The 18,929-nt window shown below is 39.7% G+C and overlaps 1 protein-coding gene across 9 annotated transcripts in view; it reads left to right on the top strand.

Moving 5' to 3' along the window:
- The window catches only part of Btrc (beta-transducin repeat containing E3 ubiquitin protein ligase), a 177,711-nt gene that overhangs the window by 33,465 nt on the left and 125,317 nt on the right, over nt 1–18,929 (top strand). For 5 of the 9 annotated variants that reach the window (XM_041660926.1, XM_041660922.1, XM_041660921.1 and 2 more), the window contains exon 2: nt 15,721–15,762. The exons of 3 other annotated variants lie outside the window; for them this stretch is intronic. In XM_041660926.1, the coding sequence (XP_041516860.1) occupies nt 15,721–15,762 (42 nt within the window). Of the gene's footprint in view, nt 1–15,720; nt 15,763–18,929 lie in introns of those variants that run through there. One more of the 9 variants, XM_041660924.1, reaches the window with a different exon arrangement.

The following is an 18,929-nucleotide window of genomic DNA, read 5'->3' as shown; positions in this document are numbered from 1 at the left end:
AAAGCCTACTGCTGTTTCTGTGTCACTTAGAACAAGTGAAATTGGACTAACTCATCAAAGGGTTTGGAACTGTATTTATTTACTTTTAGTGTTTTTAGCCTTTTTAAAAAATGGGTATAAGTGTTTTATTTGCATGTATATATCTGCAGCTTGTGCATTCATTCCTGTTGCCTGAAGAAGTCAGAAGAAAGCTGTCAGCTCCCCTGGAACTCTGTCACCCTCTCCCCCATTTTGGTTTTTCCAGACAGGGTTTCTCTGTGTAGCCTCGGCTGTCCTGGAATTCACTCTGTAGACCAGGCTGGGTTTGAACTCAAAGTTCTGGGATTAAAGTTGTACACCACCATGCTTGGCTTTCCTTTGGAACTTGTAACTGCAAATCAACTCTTCAGCCCTTTAACTGTATTTATTCATAATTCTTTTACTTGGGACAGGTATTGGACACTTGCTCACAGCTCATTATTGTAATGGTGTTGGCTATGTTTGGGTTGGAGAACTATGTACCAAAATAAGTCATTGTTTACTGTAGCCAGGTTTAATAAGATAGTTGTTAATGCTACTTATTTAGTTTTAACTTAAAGATATTTTATTTAAACTTTGTTTTTAAAAATTAGATTTATTTTTTGTGTGTGGGTGTTTAGCCTGCATGTATGTCATTGTACCATATGCATGCGGTGTCCATAGAGGCCAGAAGAGGGCGTTGGATCCCATAGAACTAGTTACACAAAGTTAACTTCCATGTATGAGCTGGAAGAACAGCCAGTGCTCTTAACTACTGAGTTATTTCTCCAGCCTCGAGATGATTTGTTTGTTTCTTGAGGCAGGGTTTCAGATGATTTGTTTGTTTCTTGAGGCAGGGTTTCTTTGTGTAGCCCTAGCTGTCCTGGAACTCTCTCTCTGTGGACCAGGCTGGCCTCGAACTTAAGAGACCCTTCTGCCTCTGCCTCCCAAGTGCTGAGTTTAAAGGTATACACCACCACCACCTAGCTTGATGCTTTTTATTTTAATATAATGAAAGTACTTATGAAAGTAACTCATCCATCAAGATTTTAAAATTTAGTGCTATTTTAATTTATTTGCTTTCTTTAAGACCTCAATTTCTTTCTTAAGACCTCAATCCTAAAACAAAGTTGTTACATATTGGAGAAAAGCAGAATGATTGTGTTAAGACAACTCAAATAGGGAAAATGAAAACAGCACAGATAAGTTGCATCCTGTTGTCATAGTAACTGTAGTTGTGAAAATGATTAAGGCTGGTTGAGAAAGGATATATCACAGCTTTAGTCTGTTAAAAATAAGTCGTGAAAGAAAAGATGGGGAAATTGTTTTAGACACAAGTTAAATCAGGTGCCCCAAGTTGCTAGTACCATTGTATACAGACTGCTCTTGATTCCTTTTGATTATATTTCAACGGTGTTGTCTCAGATCATAAAAATGGCACGAGGGAAAGCTGCATGTAATAAATGGTATGAAAAGACTGTGAATAAGTCATTGTTTTTTCTTATTGGCAAATATAAAAGGAAATCAAAGTTAGAAATTTTTGTTCCTAAAATGATTTTAAAATATTTTTCTCCAGTTCTTTCCCATTTTCTTCATTTCTCAGCTATTTTCATTCTTTTCCATACTTTCTTGCTGTAACATTTTAGTCATAAATGGTGAACTGTAACACAAACATCTAAGGCCATGGCAGTTTATAAAACATTAGGTACAGCATTTTGATTGTATATGAGTAGATGGATTTGATGGTAAAGGATAAGCATCTTATAAGTGTAAAAAAATTAGTTTTAGCTCTGTCTTTCAGTGTAACCAAAGAAGTGTTATTTTAAATGCCATTATTTCTTTCACAACTTCTGTTTATGCATCAAAGTAAAATCCTTATCCACCAGAGTGGAGACGTGTTAGGAATAAACCTGATGAAAAGCTGAGTTCTTTGTTCGGCAGCTGACTGCTTGCACAGGTTTCTGTGGTAATGGAATTGGCATCTCTGTATTAGAGTATTGATCGCTGCTTCAAAGGTACTATGTACAAAGTCTCCCCGTTACAGTGTTTTAAAGTGCTTTAGTAGCAGTTTATAATACAAATGAGATGGAGGAAGATGGAGTTCTGCAAGACTAGGTATGGACACATACTGTAAATATCCATAAAACTGCAGATTATTTTTCTAAAAATCCACATCTAAATGCTTGTATTTTCATCCAGATTTCATTGCAAATAACTGGATATTACCTGAGCTGGAGCTGCATACTCTACTGTTGTTCCTTTTACCCTGAGTACAGGGTTACGTCTATACTCTTTGTGGTTGTTGAAGCAAAGATAGTGAGTTTTTAAATAGAGATAAAGGATCGTGCATGCTTCATATTTAAGAGCAGGTGTTTGTGTGCATGCTCTCTCTTCTCTTTCTTTCTCCTCCCTCTCTCCCTCTTCTCTCTTCTTCTCTGAAAAAGGATAATACATTCACAAAACATGGGTACAGGCTTCCCAAGAGAGAGAAATATTTATATTCTGTGTGCGTGTGGTATTTCTGATGTTGTTGGTTTTATTTTTTAATTAATTAATCAGTCAAGAAAGATTACATAGCTCTGGCTCACCTGGAATTTTCCGTGTAGACCAAACTAGGCTTGGGCTTGCACTTATCCTTCTGCGTGTGTCCCGTAAGTACACCAACACACTGAGCTTTGAATTATTTACTTACTTATTAGACAGTCTCACATAGCCTAGGTTGTTCTTGAATCCACTCTTTAACTGAGACTGACCTTTTCTCTCTCCTCTCTCTGTCCTCCTTCCCCCTTCTCTTTCCCAGTCCTGGCTGGCCTGGAGCTTAGTATGGCTCTCACTTACAGATCTGCCTGCTTTTGCTTCCTGATTGTTGTGCTGTTAATAAAGGCTTACACCTGACAACCTTGAAATCCATGGCCTTTTTAAAAAAGTTGTTACATGTGTGTATGACCGGGTTTGTGTGTGTGTGTATATTCCTAAATACATAAATATATCTTGCCCATGTATGTTTTCTTTTAAATTGTTTTTATTGAGCTATACATTTTTCTCCGCTCCCTTCATCTCCCTTCCCCTTCAACCCTCTGCCATGGTCCCCAAGCTCTCAATTTACTCAGGAGATCTTGTCTTTTTCTACTTCTCATGTAGATTAGATCCATGAATGTCTCTCTTTGGGTCCTCTTTGTTGTCTGGATTGTAAATTGTGGGCTGGTTTTTCTTTGCTTTATGTCTAAAAGCCACTTATGAATGAGTACATATGATATTTGTCTTTCTGGGTCTGGGTTATCTCATTCAATATGATGTTTTCTAGATCCATCCATTTGCCCGCAAATTTCAATATGACTTTATTTTTTCTTCTGTGTAATACTCTATTGTGTAAATGTACCACATTTTCCTTATCTGTTCTTTGGTAGAGGGGCATTTAGGTTGTTTCCAAGTTCTGGCTATGACAAACAATGCTGCTATGAACACAGTTGAGCACAGGTCCTTGTGGTATGTTTGAGCATCCTTTGGGTATATACCCAAAAGTGGTATTGCTGGATCTTGAGGTAGGCTGTTTCCTAATTTTCTGAGAAATCATTTGAATGATATCCAAAAGGGGCTGTACCAGTTTGCACTCCTACCAGCAACGGAGGAGTATTCCCTTTCTCCCACATTTTCTCCAACATAAGCTCTCATCAGTGTTTTTGATCTTGGCCATTCTTAAAGTTGTAAGATGGAATCTCAGTGATGTTTTGATTTGCATTTCTCTGATGGCTAAGGATGTTGAGCATTTCCTTAAGTGTCTTTCAGCCATTTTATATTCCTCTGTTAAGAGTTCTTGGTTTAGTTTTGTACCCATTTTTTAAATTGGATTATTTGATGGCCAATTTCTTGAGTTCTTTGTATATTTTGGGGATCAGCTCTCTGTCTGATGGGGGGTTGAAGATCTTTTTCCATTCTGTAGGCTGTCGTTTTGTCTTGTTGACTGTGTCCTTTGCTTTAAAGAAGTTTCTCAGTTTCAGGAGGTCCCATTCATTAATTGTTTCAGTGTCTGTGCTACTTGGGTTATATTTAGGAAGTGGTCTCCTGTGCCAATGTGTTCAATGTACTTCCCACTTTCTATGAGGTTCAGTGTGGTTGGTTTTATGTTGAGGTCATTGATCCATTTGAACTTGAGTTTTGTGCATGGCAATAAGATATGGGTCTATTTTAATTCTTCTACATGTTGATGCCCAGTTATGCCAACACCATTTGTTGAATATGCTTTCTTTTTTCCACTTCATATTTTTTTTTTGCGTCTTTGTAAAAAATCAGGTGTTCGTAGATGTGTAGATTGATACCTGGGTCTTCGATTCGGTTCCATTGGTCCTCCTGTCTGTTCTTATGCCAATACCAGGCTGTTTTCAGTATTATAGCTCTGTAGTAGAGTTTGAAGTCAGGGATTTTGATGCCTCCAGAAGTTCCTTTATTGTACAGGATTGTTTTGTCTATCCTGGGTTTTTTGCTTTTCCTTGTGAAGTTGAATATTGTTCTTTCAAGGTCTGTGAAGAATTTTGCTGGGATTTTGATGGGTATTGCATTGAATCTGTAGATTGCTTTTGGTAAGCTTGCCATGTTTTACTATGTTAATTCTACCTATGCAAGAGCATGGGATATCTTTCCATTTTCTGGTGTCTTCACCTTCTTTCTTCAAAGATTTAAAGTTCTTGTCATACAGGTCTACCACTTGTTTGGTTAGAATTACTTCAAGATAATTTGTTATTTGTGGCTGTTGTAAAGGGTGATGTTTCTCCGATTTCTTTCTCAGCCCATTTGTCATCTATGTAAAGGAGGGCTACTGATTTTTTTTCTTTTTGAGTTAATCTTGTATTCTGCTACATTACTGAAGGTGTGTATGAGTTGTAGAAGTTCCTTGGTAGAATTTTTGGGGTCACTTAATGTAAACTATCATATCATCAGCAAATAGAGCTTGACTTCTTTTCCGATTTGTATCCCTTTGATCTCCTTTGGTTGTCTTATTGTTCTAGCTAGACAACCTTGTCTTGTTCCTGATTTCAGTGGGATCGCTTTGAGGTTTCTCTCCATTTAGTTTGATGTTGGCTGTTGGCTTGCTGTATATTGCTTTATTGTGTCTATTGTAACCCTGCTCTCTCCAAGACCTTTATCAGAAGGAATGTTGTATTTTGTTTAAGGCTTTTACAGCATCTAATAGCTCATGTGTTTTTTTTTTCATTCAGTTTGTTTATATGGTGGGTTACATTGTCAAATTTTCATATGTTGAACCACCCCTGCATCTCTGAGATGAAGCCGACTTGATCATTGTGGATGATTTTTCTCATGTGTTCTTGGATTCAGTTTGACAGTATTTTATTAAGTATTTTTGCATCAATGTTCATGTGTGATAATGGTCTGTAATTCTCTTTCTTAGTAATGTCTTTGTGTGGTTTGGGTATCAGGGTAATTGTAGCTTCATAAAAAGTTTGACAGTGTTCCTTCTGTTTCTATTGTGTGAAACAATTTGTGGAGTATTGGTATTAGTTCTTATTTGAAAATCTTGTAGAATTCTGTGTTGAAACCATCTGGCTCTGGGCTTTTTTTTTTTTTTTTGGTTGGGAGACTTTTCATGACTGTTTCTATTTCTTTAGCAGTTATAGATCTATTTAATTTGCTTATCTGATCTTGATTCATATTTGGTAAGTGATATTTATCCAGAAAATTGTCCATTTCCTTTAAGTTTTCCAATTTTGTGGAGTACAGGTTTTTGAAATATGACCTGATGATTCTCTGGATTTCCTGTGTCTGTTGTTATGTCTCTTTTCATTTCTGATTTTGTTAATTTGAGTATTCTCTCTGTCTTATGGTTAGTTTGGATAAAGGTTTGTCTATTTTGTTGATTTTTCTCAACGAACCAACTCTTTGTCTCATTGATTCTTTGTATATTATTTTTTTTTGTTTCTATTTTGCTGATTTCAGCTCTCAATTTGATTATTTCCTACCATCTAGTCTTCCTGGGTGAATCTGCTTCTTTTTGTTTTAGAGTTTTCAGGTGTTCTGTTAACTCACTAGTGTGGAATTTTTCCAGCTTCTTTATGTAGGCATTTTGTGCTATGAACTTTCCTCTTAACACTGCTTTCATTGTGTCCCATAAATTTGTGTATGTTAGTTATGTGGTCATTTTTATTGAATTTTAGGAAGTCTTTAAGTTCTTCCTTTTTTCTTCCTTGACTCATTGATGATTCAGGTGACTATAGTTTAATTTCTATGTGTTTGTGGGCTTTCTGAAATTAGTGTTGCTATTGAATTCTAATTTTAAGCTATGGAGATCTGATAAGATACATGGGGTTATTCTAATTTTTTTTTGTGTCTTTAGAGGTTTGCTTTGTTACCCAGTATGTAGTCGGTTTTCATGAGGTGCTGAGAAGAAGGTATATTCTTTTATGTTTGAATGGAATGTTCTATAGATGTCTGTTAAGTCCATTTGAGTCATAACATGTTAGTTTCCTTATTTCTCTTGTTAATTTTCTGTCTGGCAGACCTGTCCAGTGGTGAGAATGGGTCTTGAAGTCTTCCACTATTAGTGTGTGGGGTTTAATGTATGATTTAAGCTTTAGAAATGTTTCTTTTATGTATGAGGGTGCCCCTATATTTGGGGCATAGACTTTCAGTATTGGGATTTCCTCTTGATGAATTTTTCCTGTGACTAGGTTAAAATGTCCTTCTTTGTTTCTTTTGATTGATTTTAGTTTGAAGACTATATTGTGTTAGATGTTAGGATAGCTACCCCAGCTTGTTTCTTAGGTCCATTTCATTGGAAAAATTTTTCCTAACACTTTACTCGGAGGTGATGTCTGACTTTGAGGTTGAGGTTTGTTTCTTGTATTCAGCAGAAGAATGGATTCTGTCATCATATCCAGTCTGTTAGCCTGTGCCTTTTTATAGGTAACTTAAGTCCATTTATATTAAGGGATATTAATGACCAGTGATTGCTAGTTCCTGTCATTTTTGTTTTTGTTGTTGATGATGTTATTGCTGCCTTTGGGATTTGCTACAGTGTGATCATCTATTGTCTATGTTTTTGTGGATGTAGCTAACGTCCTTGGGTTGGAGTTTTCCTTCTAGTACTTTGTGTAGGGCTGGGTTCGTGGCTAGGTATTGGTTGTCTGATTCTTGTCATGGAATATCTTGTTTTTTCCGTCACTGATGATGGAAAGTTTTGCTGGGAATAGTAGTCTGGGCTGTCATCCGTGGTCTCCTAATGTCTGCATAACGCTTAACCAGGACCTTCTGGCTTTCATTGTTTCTACTGAGAATACAGGTGTTATTCTGATAGGTCTGCCTTTATATGTTACTTGGCCTTTTTCCTTTGCAGCTCTTAATATTCTTTCTTTATTCTGTGGTGAAGAGACTTTTTTTTTTTTGATCCAATCTATTTGGTGTTCTGTAAGCTTCTTGTATCTTCATATGCATGTCTTTCTTTAGGTTGGGAAAGTTTTCTTCTGTGATTTTATTGAATATATTTTCGGTGCTTTTGAGTTGGACTTCTATCCCTATTATTTTTAGGTTTAGTCTTTTCATTGTGTCCCATATTTCCTGGATATTTTGTGTTAAGCTTTTGTTAGATTTAATGTTTTCTTTGATGAGTCTATTTCCTCTATTGTATCGTCAGCACTCGAGATTCTCTCTTCCATCTCTTGCATTCTGCTGCTTATGCTTGCATTTGTGGTTCCTGATCGTTTTCTCATAATTACCATTTCCAGAATTCCCTCAGTTTTTGTTTTCTTAATTGTCTCTGTTTTGGTTGTCAAATCTCGAATTGTTTCCTTCATCTGTTCGATTGCTTTTTCTTTAAGGGATTTCTTGATTTCTTCCAATTTTTTGTTTGTCTTTTCCCCCATTTCTTTGAGGGAGTTTTTTATTTCTTCTTTAAGGGCTTCAAACATTCTCCTAAAGTTATTTTTTAGGTCATTTTCTTCTGCTTCATCTATATTGGAGTGTTTAGGTCTTGATGTTTTAGAGCCACTAGTTTTTGTTGGTGTCGTGTGCTCTTTGTGGTATTGGGTATGTTCTTATGCTGTTTACCCATCTTTTTCTCTGATTGGTGTAGTTGGGGCTCTCTCTGGTGATCAGTCTTCCAGGTGCCAGTAGGCTCAGATGGTTGCTCCTTGTGGTGCAGTCAGTGCTACAGTTCCAGTCACTCTGTTGGTCACTAGTTGTTCCTGGAGGTTGCTCATTGCTTGGCACTCCCAGAGATCGCTCTGCAATCCTGGAGAAGTTGTCCGGGCCTGCTCCCACAGTGGTAACTGGCTCAGCCTGTTTTTACTGAGGTCCCTGAGTGGTAACTGGCTCAGCCTGTTTTTACTGAGGTCCCTGGCTCGGACCAGGTCTTACAGAAGTCTTTAACTCAGGCCTGCTCCCTCGATGGTTACTCCCTTGTACCTGCTCCTGTGGAGGTCACTGCCTCAAGCATGCTCCAGCAGAGGTTGCTGGCTCAGGCCTTCTCTGGCAGAGGTGGCTGGCTCGGGCCTGTTCTGCCGGATGTCCCTGGCTTGGGCCTGTTCCCACAGTGGTCCCTGCCTTGGACCGGGTCCTACAGAGGTCTCTGGTTCAGGCCAGCTCTCTTGGTGGTCATTCCCTCGGACCTGTTCTGCAGAGGTTGCTTGCAAGGGCCTGTTTCTGCAGAGACCATTGGCTCCAGCCTGCTCCCTCAGAGGACCCTGACTCTGGCCTGGTCCTGCAGAGGTCTCTGGCTTGGGCCTGCTCCCTCAGTGGTCTCTTCCTTGTACTTGCTCCTGTGGAGGTTGCTGCCTCAGGTCTGCTCTGGCAGAGGTTGCTGGCTCAGGCCTTCTCTGGTGGAGGAGGGTAGCTCGGACCTGTTTCTGTGGATGTCCCTGGCTTTGGCCTGCTCCTGCAGAGGTCTCTGGCTCAGGCTGTTCCCTTGGCGTTGCTCCCTCTTACCTGCTTCTGCTCATGGAGTTCCCCTGTGACTCTTGTCTCCAGGTGATCTTCCTCACATTCCTGTTCTCACTGAAAGCGAACCAGATACAGTGGCTTAGGGATTCCAATTTACTTAGAGGTCATGTCACTTGACTGATCTCTGCCCAGGAGCTCAGTGCTGTTCATGTATGTTTTCAAGGCTGACCGTTTGGTATAGGATAACCAATTGTTGTTCTCTTGCCTGGGAAAGACTGTCTGTCCTGATCTCAACACTCCTTTTTTCCCTGTAAGTTCTTTGTGAAGGGTTGAGGCCTTTTGAGCTTTCCCCATCTGTGTTAACATGTCTATTAGTTTGTTCCTTGTTCAGGTTATATATGCACAGCCATCTTGGCGAGACTTCATGGCTTTAGCTTCAGAAATGACTAGGATTCACAACCTTTCAGCAAACTCTTCTTCCTTGGCTCTTTAGTCTTTTTGACAGCTCTTAGTGATGCCTGAGCCTAAGTTGCAGGAGCTCCATTGTAGGTGTTTCAGTTGAGATTGGACTCTACAACTCTGCAATTCATGGGTTATAGTTTTCTGTTAATGGTCTCTATCTGTTGCCTAGAGAAGTTTCCTTGGTGAAGGGTGAAGACTAGACTTCCGTGGGTCTAAAGACAAATATTTAGAATGTAGTTAGGGATTATACTGGTTTAGTAAAGTGGCAGTTGTTGATACTCCTCCAAGATCCAAGGCTTCACTCGTGTTGGGGAATTGGCTAGGTTTCTAGAACTAAGGTATGATTTCTCTCTTTTGGGCAAGTCTAAGCTTTTTTATTTATTTATTTTAGTTTTTCGAGACAGGGTTTCTCTGTGGCTTTGGAGCCTGTCCTGGAACTAGCTCTGTAGACCAGGCTGGTCTCCAACTCACAGAGATCCGCCTGCCTCTGCCTCCCGAGTACTGGGAAAGTCTAAGCTTTTAAAGCTGATTTATAAACCTATAAAAAGATTTCATATTGCCAGGCAGTGGTGGCGCACACCTTTAATCCCAGCCCTTGGGAGGTAGAGGCAGGCAGATCTCAGTGAGTTCGAGGCTAGCCTGATCTACAAAGCAGGTTTCAGGACAGCCAGGATTATTACACAGAGAAACCCTGTCTCAGGGTTAGGGGGAGGGTGTAAAAAAGATTTCATATTAGCATCAGATGCAGGTTAAGTTGGTTTTCTGAAAGTGGGTGATACCAGGGTGTGCATTTGAGATGTACTGGTTTGCATCTTGGCTTATGATAAGCTGAGTTGGAAGATCGTGTTCTTTGTTTTCCTTGAAGGAAGATTCTAGGTGTACTCGTCACTCTCCAATTCTCTTTGTTGTCACATCTCACTTGCTTCAGAAATACTCATTTTGTCTCCTTCTTATGAATATGTAACTTTGAATACTAGCGTCCTGAGAGAGGGGAGATTTTCTTATCTAACCTCAGTAATAACCACAGCATCACAGAAAACATTCTCACAACACATCAAGCAATCAGATAGCCAATAAATCTATTCTCCTGCTAAATTCCACACCCTGGGTGGGGAGGGTGGGTATGCTCATATTTGTTACTTACTGGGGAACATGACACTTGGTCTTTGAAGTGCTTATTTATTTTCTATGTTGTAGCTGCCAGTCAGCCAGTTGTTTGCAAATAGTGGAGTAAACGCTGCTGAGAGTTACTTTTCTCTGTGGTACCCAGGAAATCAGGTGCAGTATGGTTGTCTTTATTTATGTAGCCATTTATTTTCTTTCTAATGAGGAGGTAATTTTCTTTATCTCTTCCACAAGTTAAGGAGTACCCAAAAGAGGTGGGAGACTTGGTTTGCAGTCATTGAAATCCTGTTTGGTACCAGGTGATCCTTTCATGAGCAGCCGTCCTCCTTAGAGGAAACCCACAGACTGCGCTGTTTGAGCTTCCCCAGCTCATCTGTGGAGGAGCTGCTCCTAAGCCTCACTTGAGGGATCTTACTGTGGACCTTTTCACTGCCCTTCCCTGGTGGGGTAGATAGAGTCTGATATGGTAGATAGCCAGGCCTCAGTACGTGCTTTATTAACATGGTGCCCCTTTGTGGGGTAATGGCAACAACTCTGCATCAGGATGTAAGCCCATCATGGGAAGGTGGCCATTGGAAGCATGCAGATAGGCCAATTCTACATTACTAAAAGCTTCAACTGGTAGCCCAGTTATTAAAAATAGTATTTAATGCAGTAAATTCTAAGGTAATAAAAGAATCTGGACAGTTCTTTGGAGCTTATTGTAATAGGATTGTACCCAAATCACACTGACTTCCCATTCCTCCCAGGTCTGCCCCACACCCTTGTGAACTACTCCCATCAAAAGAAAGAGAAGAGGAAAAGGAGCAGGGAGGGGGGAGTCCAATCTGTGTTGCCCAAATACTGGAGCATGGTCAGACTCCCAGTAGCCAGCCCACTAAGGAAGACTGAGTCTTTCCCCACCCGCACCTCCGCCAGAAGCCCTCCGCTGTGGAGAGCTAACGTCAGCATTATTATGGCAGTTTGTAAGAGTTGTCTTTAATGGCTTTCTGTCTAGGCTGTTACTTTTTTGGGTTGGGGTTGTCATAGAAGCCTTCTATGACCCTCTTTCTCAACTCTGAGTCTGCAGTCATCGATACCACTACAAAAGTACCTTCCTTGCCCTTTATTTGACATATGTGTGTGTGTGTGTGTGTGTGTGTGTATACAAAGTTATTTTATTCTTTCAAATTCAACAGTCTTAATTTGTATGCTCCCAGCTTCCTCACTGTTAAAATGTTCCTAACAGTTCCTTACAGATAAAGTTCTGCATCTGTAATTGAAGTCAGTATTCTAATACAGATGTTTAGAATCTTAGTTGTTAATTTCACCGCAAAGCTTGGCGGGTAGAAAGGGAGGGAGAGCCTTTAACAGGAGGGAGGGCAGCAGCCCCCAAAATTCCTTTAACATCACAGTTCAAGCCTGGCTACCTCCTAAAACATTGCACATTATTATTGATTAAGGACACATTTAGTCAAATATAACTGTCTGATAAACTAGAATTTTGAACAAAAAAATGCTTTAAAATTCTAATAACTGTGCATACCCAGTAAATTATTCTTACTTGAATTTCCACGGCTGTGTAGGGGAGGGTTCCTAAGTACATAATTGCATAAGAGAGCCACCCAGCTTCCAGAGGAGCCATTCTAGTGAATTGTGTAAATAATATGCTTTAAAAACACAGCCTCTTCACATAGGAATTTAGATTTTCCAGATATGGAGGAGCTTTGTACCTGTGAGACTAGAATCAACCCTAAAAAAGCCTTCCTAATTATGACTTTACCAGAGAGACTAGAACAACCCAAAGCAAATTAATACATAGCTTTTTTTTTCAGCTTTCTGTAAAAACATTTTCACTGTTCTGCTTTAGTACAGAAAACAAAAGATCTTAAAAGCCACTGGCAAGACATAAGAATGAAATAATAAACAATTTTCTGTTATCAACATTCTAATTTTCCTAATTGCCAAATACTTGTGTTTTAGTTTTCATTTGTATTAATGTAAGTTAAATCTGGCACTTGGCTAAGTTTGCTGTAAGATTTTCCTAAACTGGGGAGGTGTGCACAGGATCGAAGTTCAAGGTCTTCATTGGCTATATAGTGAGTTCCAGGCCAACCTTGGGTACATAAGAACGTGTCAAAAAAAAAAAGTTTCCTGTCAGTTGTACAATAACCCATGTGTACTAGAGTAGTGAGCAAGGCTTGCCAAGGTTATAAGAGCAGATGATTTTTTTTTTTGTTTTTTGTTTTTTTTTTTTTGTTTTTTCGAGACAGGGTTTCTCTGTGGTTTTGGAGCCTGTCCTGGAACTAGCTCTTGTAGACCAGGCTGGTCTCGAACTCACAGAGATCCCCCTGCCTCTGCCTCCCAAGTGTTGGAATTAAAGGCGTGCGCCACCACCGCCCGGCGAGCAGGTGAATTTTATGGCCATATCAAGCTAGCAATATTTCTTTTTTTGAGACAGGGTTTCTCTGTAGCTTTGGAGCTTGTCCTGGAACTAGCTCTTGTAGACCAGGCTGGCCTTGAACTCACAGAGATCCGCCAGCCTCTGCCTCCTAAGTGCTGGGATTAAAGGTGTGTGCCACCACCGCCCTGCGATATTTTAATCTTAATTTGTGCACCACTGTCTGTCTTCTTTTCTTCTGTATCCTATACTGGCCTTGAATCTGCAGTAATCCTTTCCCTTCCCAGAGTACTGTAGTCAGTAATCTGCAGTAATCCTTTCCCTTCCCAGAGTACTGTAGTCAGTAATCTGCAGTAATCCTTTCCCTTCCCAGAGTACTGTAGTCAGTAATCTGCAGTAATCCTTTCCCTTCCCAGAGTACTGTAGTCAGTAATCTGCAGTAATCCTTTCCCTTCCCAGAGTACTGTAGTCAGTAATCTGCAGTAATCCTTTCCCTTCCCAGAGTACTGTAGTCAGTAATCTGCAGTAATCCTTTCCCTTCCCAGAGTACTGTAGTCAGTAATCTGCAGTAATCCTTTCCCTTCCCAGAGTACTGTAGTCAGTAATCTGCAGTAATCCTTTCCCTTCCCAGAGTACTGTAGTCAGTAATCTGCAGTAATCCTTTCCCTTCCCAGAGTACTGTAGTCAGGTGTGCACCACCCAGATGGTGTTGTCCAGTGATTTGTAAGTGTTTATAAATGTTAAGATGGGGCTGGCCAGGTGTGGGGGTACACACCCTAAATACTAGCATTCTGGAAGCAGGTGCAGGTGGTCTCTTAGAGTTCAAGGCCAGCTTGGTTGAGATAGCAAGTTACAGGACAGCCAGAACAGCTACGTAGAGAAACTGTGTTTCAAAGAACAAACAAACAAAATGATGTTGAGGCTGGGGTGGTAGCTCAGAGGTCAATAGCACTCCCTGGCTGCTCTTGCAAAGGACCTTGGCTTAGTTCCCAGCACCTACACTGTTGCTCACAACCATCTGCAACTCTAGTTCCTAGGAATCCAGTGCCCTCTCCTGCCCTACTTGCACACCAAGCACTCATCTGGTGCACAGACATACATGCAGGCAAAATACCCATACTCAGAAGAATAAATAAATCATTAAAAAACACTTATAAAAAGAATATTTTTAAAATGTTAAACTTTTAAATTTCATTTTTTTACTAGATTATAAACTCTTTGGAATTATGTGTCATTATCAATTGCTTCTGATTTCAAATGTCAAGTTGCCTAATTCTCCCTTTAAGGAAGGGCAACTCTTTTTTTTTTTTTTTTTTTTTTTTTTTTTTTGGTTTTTTGGTTTTTCGAGACAGGGTTTCTCTGTGGTTTTGGAGCCTGTCCTGGAACTAGCTCTTGTAGACCAGGCTGGTCTCGAACTCACAGAGATCTGCCTGCCTCTGCCTCCCAAGTGCTGGGATTAAAGGCATGCGCCACCACCACCCGGCAAGATGGGCAACTCTTAAAAGATACAGAGATTGATTGTTCATGGAACTGAAGGGAAGATGTACAGTTAGACCCCATGAGGAGTAGACCCAGGTATCAATTATCTTTAGATCCCAAGACAATGATTTTTTTCCATATGTAGGATAGATCTCATTTGGGCATGGTTTATAGTTCTGCCTGTATGTTGCTGGATTTTGTCAGTATTTTGTTGTTGAGAATGCTGCTTGTATGTTCGTATGAGATATTGGTTTGTAATCTTTATTCTGCTGCTATTGAGTTCATTCAACGAATTTTAAAGCTCTACTTATTTTCAATTCTAACACTTCCATTTGCTTCTTTGCTAGTACTTTTTATTTCAAGAGTGTTTAGCCTTAGTTATTGGAGCATTTTCATTCTAGCTATATTAAAGTTTTCACAGTTCCAGCATTTCTGTCATTTCGGTTTTGGCTGACAGAAGTTGAAATTTTTGCCTTTTTGGTATGCATATCTGGGTTGTCATATATATGTTTTTTGAGACAGGTTTACTCTGTATCGCCCTCGCTGTCCTGGAATTTGATTTGTAGGTCTTGAACTCGAGATTCACCTGCCTCTGCCCCGAGTGCTGGGATTAAAGGTGTGCACTGCTACCACCACTTAAAAGGATCTGCGTTTTATTCTAATTTCATAAAAATGGTTCTATTTTCTGATGCCCATAGTGTATCACCTACAGGTGCACACCTGTAATCTCAGAGCTTAGGGGAGGCTATGAGAAGAGAACTGTGAGTTTGTGGGTCCACCATCTTATCCCAGCTTTAAGCAAGCCTCTGCAGTCAGCATTGAGGTCTGTGTCTGTTGCTAATACTCGTGGCTGCCCTGGGATCTGGTTGGTGGACTGTGTTACAGTTCAGTTCTGAGAGTCTAGCTTGCTTGTTTGTTATATCCACCCACACGCAGCGTGGGGTAAACACTGGAGTTCAGTAGCCCTTCATGGGATTGCTTTCCTGGAGTCTTCTCCCCAGTCTGAGTATTGGTACTGTCTAGTTTCTTAGAGTTACTTATTTCAGTCCTGTATCTAGAAAGGCAGGGATTTATTTAAGTCTGGAAAATGTTAATAATTCACGTGGGAGTAAATGATGAAAGGGATAAGGGGCAGGGGTTGGGGTGGTGGGAAGCAGTGAAGCTTTGCCTCTCCCTTCTGGTCAAAGGAGTGGGCCTCTTTCAGAGTTCTGTGTTCCTGTGGGTCACTGTTTCTTTGACTTTTATCATGGGATTGCTTAGAGATATGCAGAGAATTTAAAGAGAAATGTGAGATTTTTTTAATTCTCTCAGGATACACTACAGAACTTGAACTAGAATTAGGCTTTTTCTGGAGCTCTGTACCTACACTGATGCTCACTTTTGGGTTTCAGGCTGCAGTTCCGGCTGGTGGATATTGGAGGAATAATAAAAAGGTAAATTCATTGTTGGTTCAGTACTATGTTAAGGTCCTCTTCCCCACCCACTTGCTACTATTTACTTTTCAGAGGCCTCTAATAACTGTTCCATGTGTTCTGGTCATTTTTGTTATCTGAATTCAATGGTAGATACAGGAGGCGTGTGCTTACTGTGTCATGCATGGAACTAGGACCCTCTTTAGTCACCTTCTGATAATTATGCTGGTCAGCAGTACATTCTGCAGCTTCAGTCTCTTAAACTACAATCATGCACCACCATACACTCTGTCCTGATAACAAGAGTACTTAAAAAGAGTATGTGGGCTGGAGAGATGGCTCAGAGGTTAAGAGCATTGTCTGCCCTTCCAAAGGTCCTGAGTTCAATTCCCAGCAACCACATGGTGGCTCACAACCATCTGTAATGGGCTCTGGTGCCCTCTTCTGGCCTGCAGGCATACACACAGACAGAGTATTGTATAATAAATAAATAAATATTAAAAAAAGAGTATGTGCACTGTACTGGTGGGTGTGGTGCCTGGGTTAAGTCATCAGGCCAGCTTCATTTCCTGCATTCCCCATTCCCTTGTGCTGACTTTTCTCAAGTACCTGAAGGATATGTGTTAAAGTCTCAAACTGTGGTTACAGAACTGTATGTTCTCCCTCCTTCCCTTTCTTTTGTGCATGATACTGATTTCTGGGCCTCACACATGGTAGATAAGATAAAGCACTGAGCTATAGCCCCTATTTTGCTTATCAGTTGGAAGTTCTATTATTAGGGAGATTGAAATACTTTAAATTTTGAAGCAATTTCAAAGATGTGAAAAAGCAGTTCACATTTTTATAATGTATTTTGACCCAGTATTCTTTATCATTTCAGCATGCATTCAGTGTAAAGTTATTGATGGTTTGTTTTACATTTTTAAAAAAATTCAGTGAGTATTTAAACAGCTATGTTCAGAATATACCATCATTTATGTGCACAGTAGCCACAGGTGACTAGTGTATTGTATAGTGTGTATGCACACACACGATCACACACACACACATGCACACACGCTTACACATATAGATATTTATATGATTAAGTTTAAACAATCCACTTTGCTATTTGTCTCATCTGTTTTTAAACTTGGATTAATTAAATTTTGTTATTCTATTTCTTCTGTTGGCATAGCAGGAATTTTTTTAATGCTTCCTTTAGAGATTAAAATATACTTCTTTTAGACAAGCTCTTGCTATACAGCCCAGGCTAGCTTTCTATCCTTCTGCCTCAGCTTCCTGAATGTGTGAGCCATAAGTGTCCACTTTCATGTTCTGTAATATGCATTTAAAATGCATAAAATGTTAATTATGTAGTTAAGATTACACATCCACAATCTTTAATTCCAGAATATTTCTATTATGCTGTGTTGTTGGAGGCAATTAGTTAGTTCCTGGCTGCTGAGCCCCAAAATAATCACACAGAAACCATATTATTTGCAATATTGTTTGGCCAATATCTTAAGTGTATTTCTGGCTAACTCATATCTTAAATTAACCCATCTCCATTAATCTGTGTATCGCCACAAGGCTGTGGCTTACCTGGTAAAATTCTGGTGTCTGTCTCCAGCAGGGCTACGTGGTTTTTCCCTGACCCCACCTTCTTTCTCCCAGCATTCAGTTTTCCCCGCCTACCTCTGTTCTGCCCTGCTCTGCTATAGGCTCAAACTAGTTTCTTATTAACCAATGATATTCACAACATACAGAGGGGAATCCCACATCAGTACCATGTAAAACTTATATCTGTTATACAGTCAGTCTATTTTCTCCTCCAGCAATTGCCAATATATATTCTGTTTGCATGTGTTTCCTGTTCTGGATATTTTATATTTTGTTTCTTTTTTTTTTTTACTTAGCACAGTATTTTTTAGTTTCATCCATGTTACAGCATGTTTCAGTTTGTTTTTGTGACTAAATAATGTCCTGTTTAACATATAGTACAATTTTTTCACTCAACTATTGGTAAATATTTAGGCCATTTGCACATTTTTGACTATTTTGAATTATACTGCTATGAACATATGTGTACATGTATTTGATGGAATGCTTATTTCCAATTCTTTTATATATATGTGTAAGCAGAATTGCTAGGATGGTCATCTGTTTACCTTTTTGAGATTTGTCAGACTTTTCCCACAATTTCTGAACTATTTTCTGTCTCCACCAGCAGCATGTTGTAGGTTCCTGTTTTATTCTCCATCCTTCCTAGCATTAGTTCCTCTCCCGGGATTGTTTTGTACTTTGACATCAAGGCCCCAGCACAGCTGGGTGTCTTGGCACGCCCTGTCCTGAAGTATCTGGTTGACCCCAGTATTTTTTGAATTGCCATCCTACTTGGATGTGAAGTGTATGTTCTGATTTTCATTTCTGTAATGTTGAACAATTTTCACCTGCTTGTTATCATTTGCATATTCTTCTGGAGCAGTGGTTCTCACCCTTTCTTATGCTGTGACCCTTTAGTACAGTTCCTCATGCTGTGCTGACCCCCAGCCATAACATTATTTTTGTTGCTACTTCATAACTGTAATTTTGCTACTGTTTTGAATCATAATGTAAATATCTGATATGCAGGAAGGAGTCGTTTTGACCCCCAATGGGATCATGACCCACAGGTTGAGAATTGCTATATAGAAATTTCACAGGGCTTTTTGGGGTTTGGCCATTTGTTTTTTGGCTTTTTTATTGATTTATTTTTGTTGTTGTTGTTCTTTTTTAGGGATTTTTTTGGACTTTTTTGCCTTTTTTAAAATTGGGTTACTTGGCTTTTGTTGTTGTTGTTATATAAGCTATCAAGTTTCTGGACTCAGATAGTCCTCCTATCTCAGCCTCCAGAATGCATGTCCTAAGTACTCTGTTGTTTTTCTTCCTCCTCCTCGTCTTCTTTTCATTCTTCTACTCAGAGCTTATACATACAAGACAAGCTTTTTATTTTGCTACATCTCCAGCACAAAACTTATTTGTGGCTGGGCGGTGGTGGCGCACGCCTTTAATCCCAGCACTCGGGAGGCAGAGGCAGGCGAATCTCTTGTGAGTTCGAGGCCAGCCTGGTCTACAAGAGCTAGTTCCAGGACAGGGACCAAAAAGCTACGGAGAAACCCTGTCTCGAAAATTAAAAATAAAAAAAAAACTTATTTGTGTATTTGTCA

Source organism: Microtus oregoni, unplaced genomic scaffold, assembly GCF_018167655.1.
Source record: "Microtus oregoni isolate MIOR12 unplaced genomic scaffold, Mior012 000012F_ref0000307, whole genome shotgun sequence".
Taxonomy (NCBI): Eukaryota; Metazoa; Chordata; class Mammalia; order Rodentia; family Cricetidae; genus Microtus; species Microtus oregoni.
This window is presented reverse-complemented; position numbering and strand designations above follow the sequence as displayed.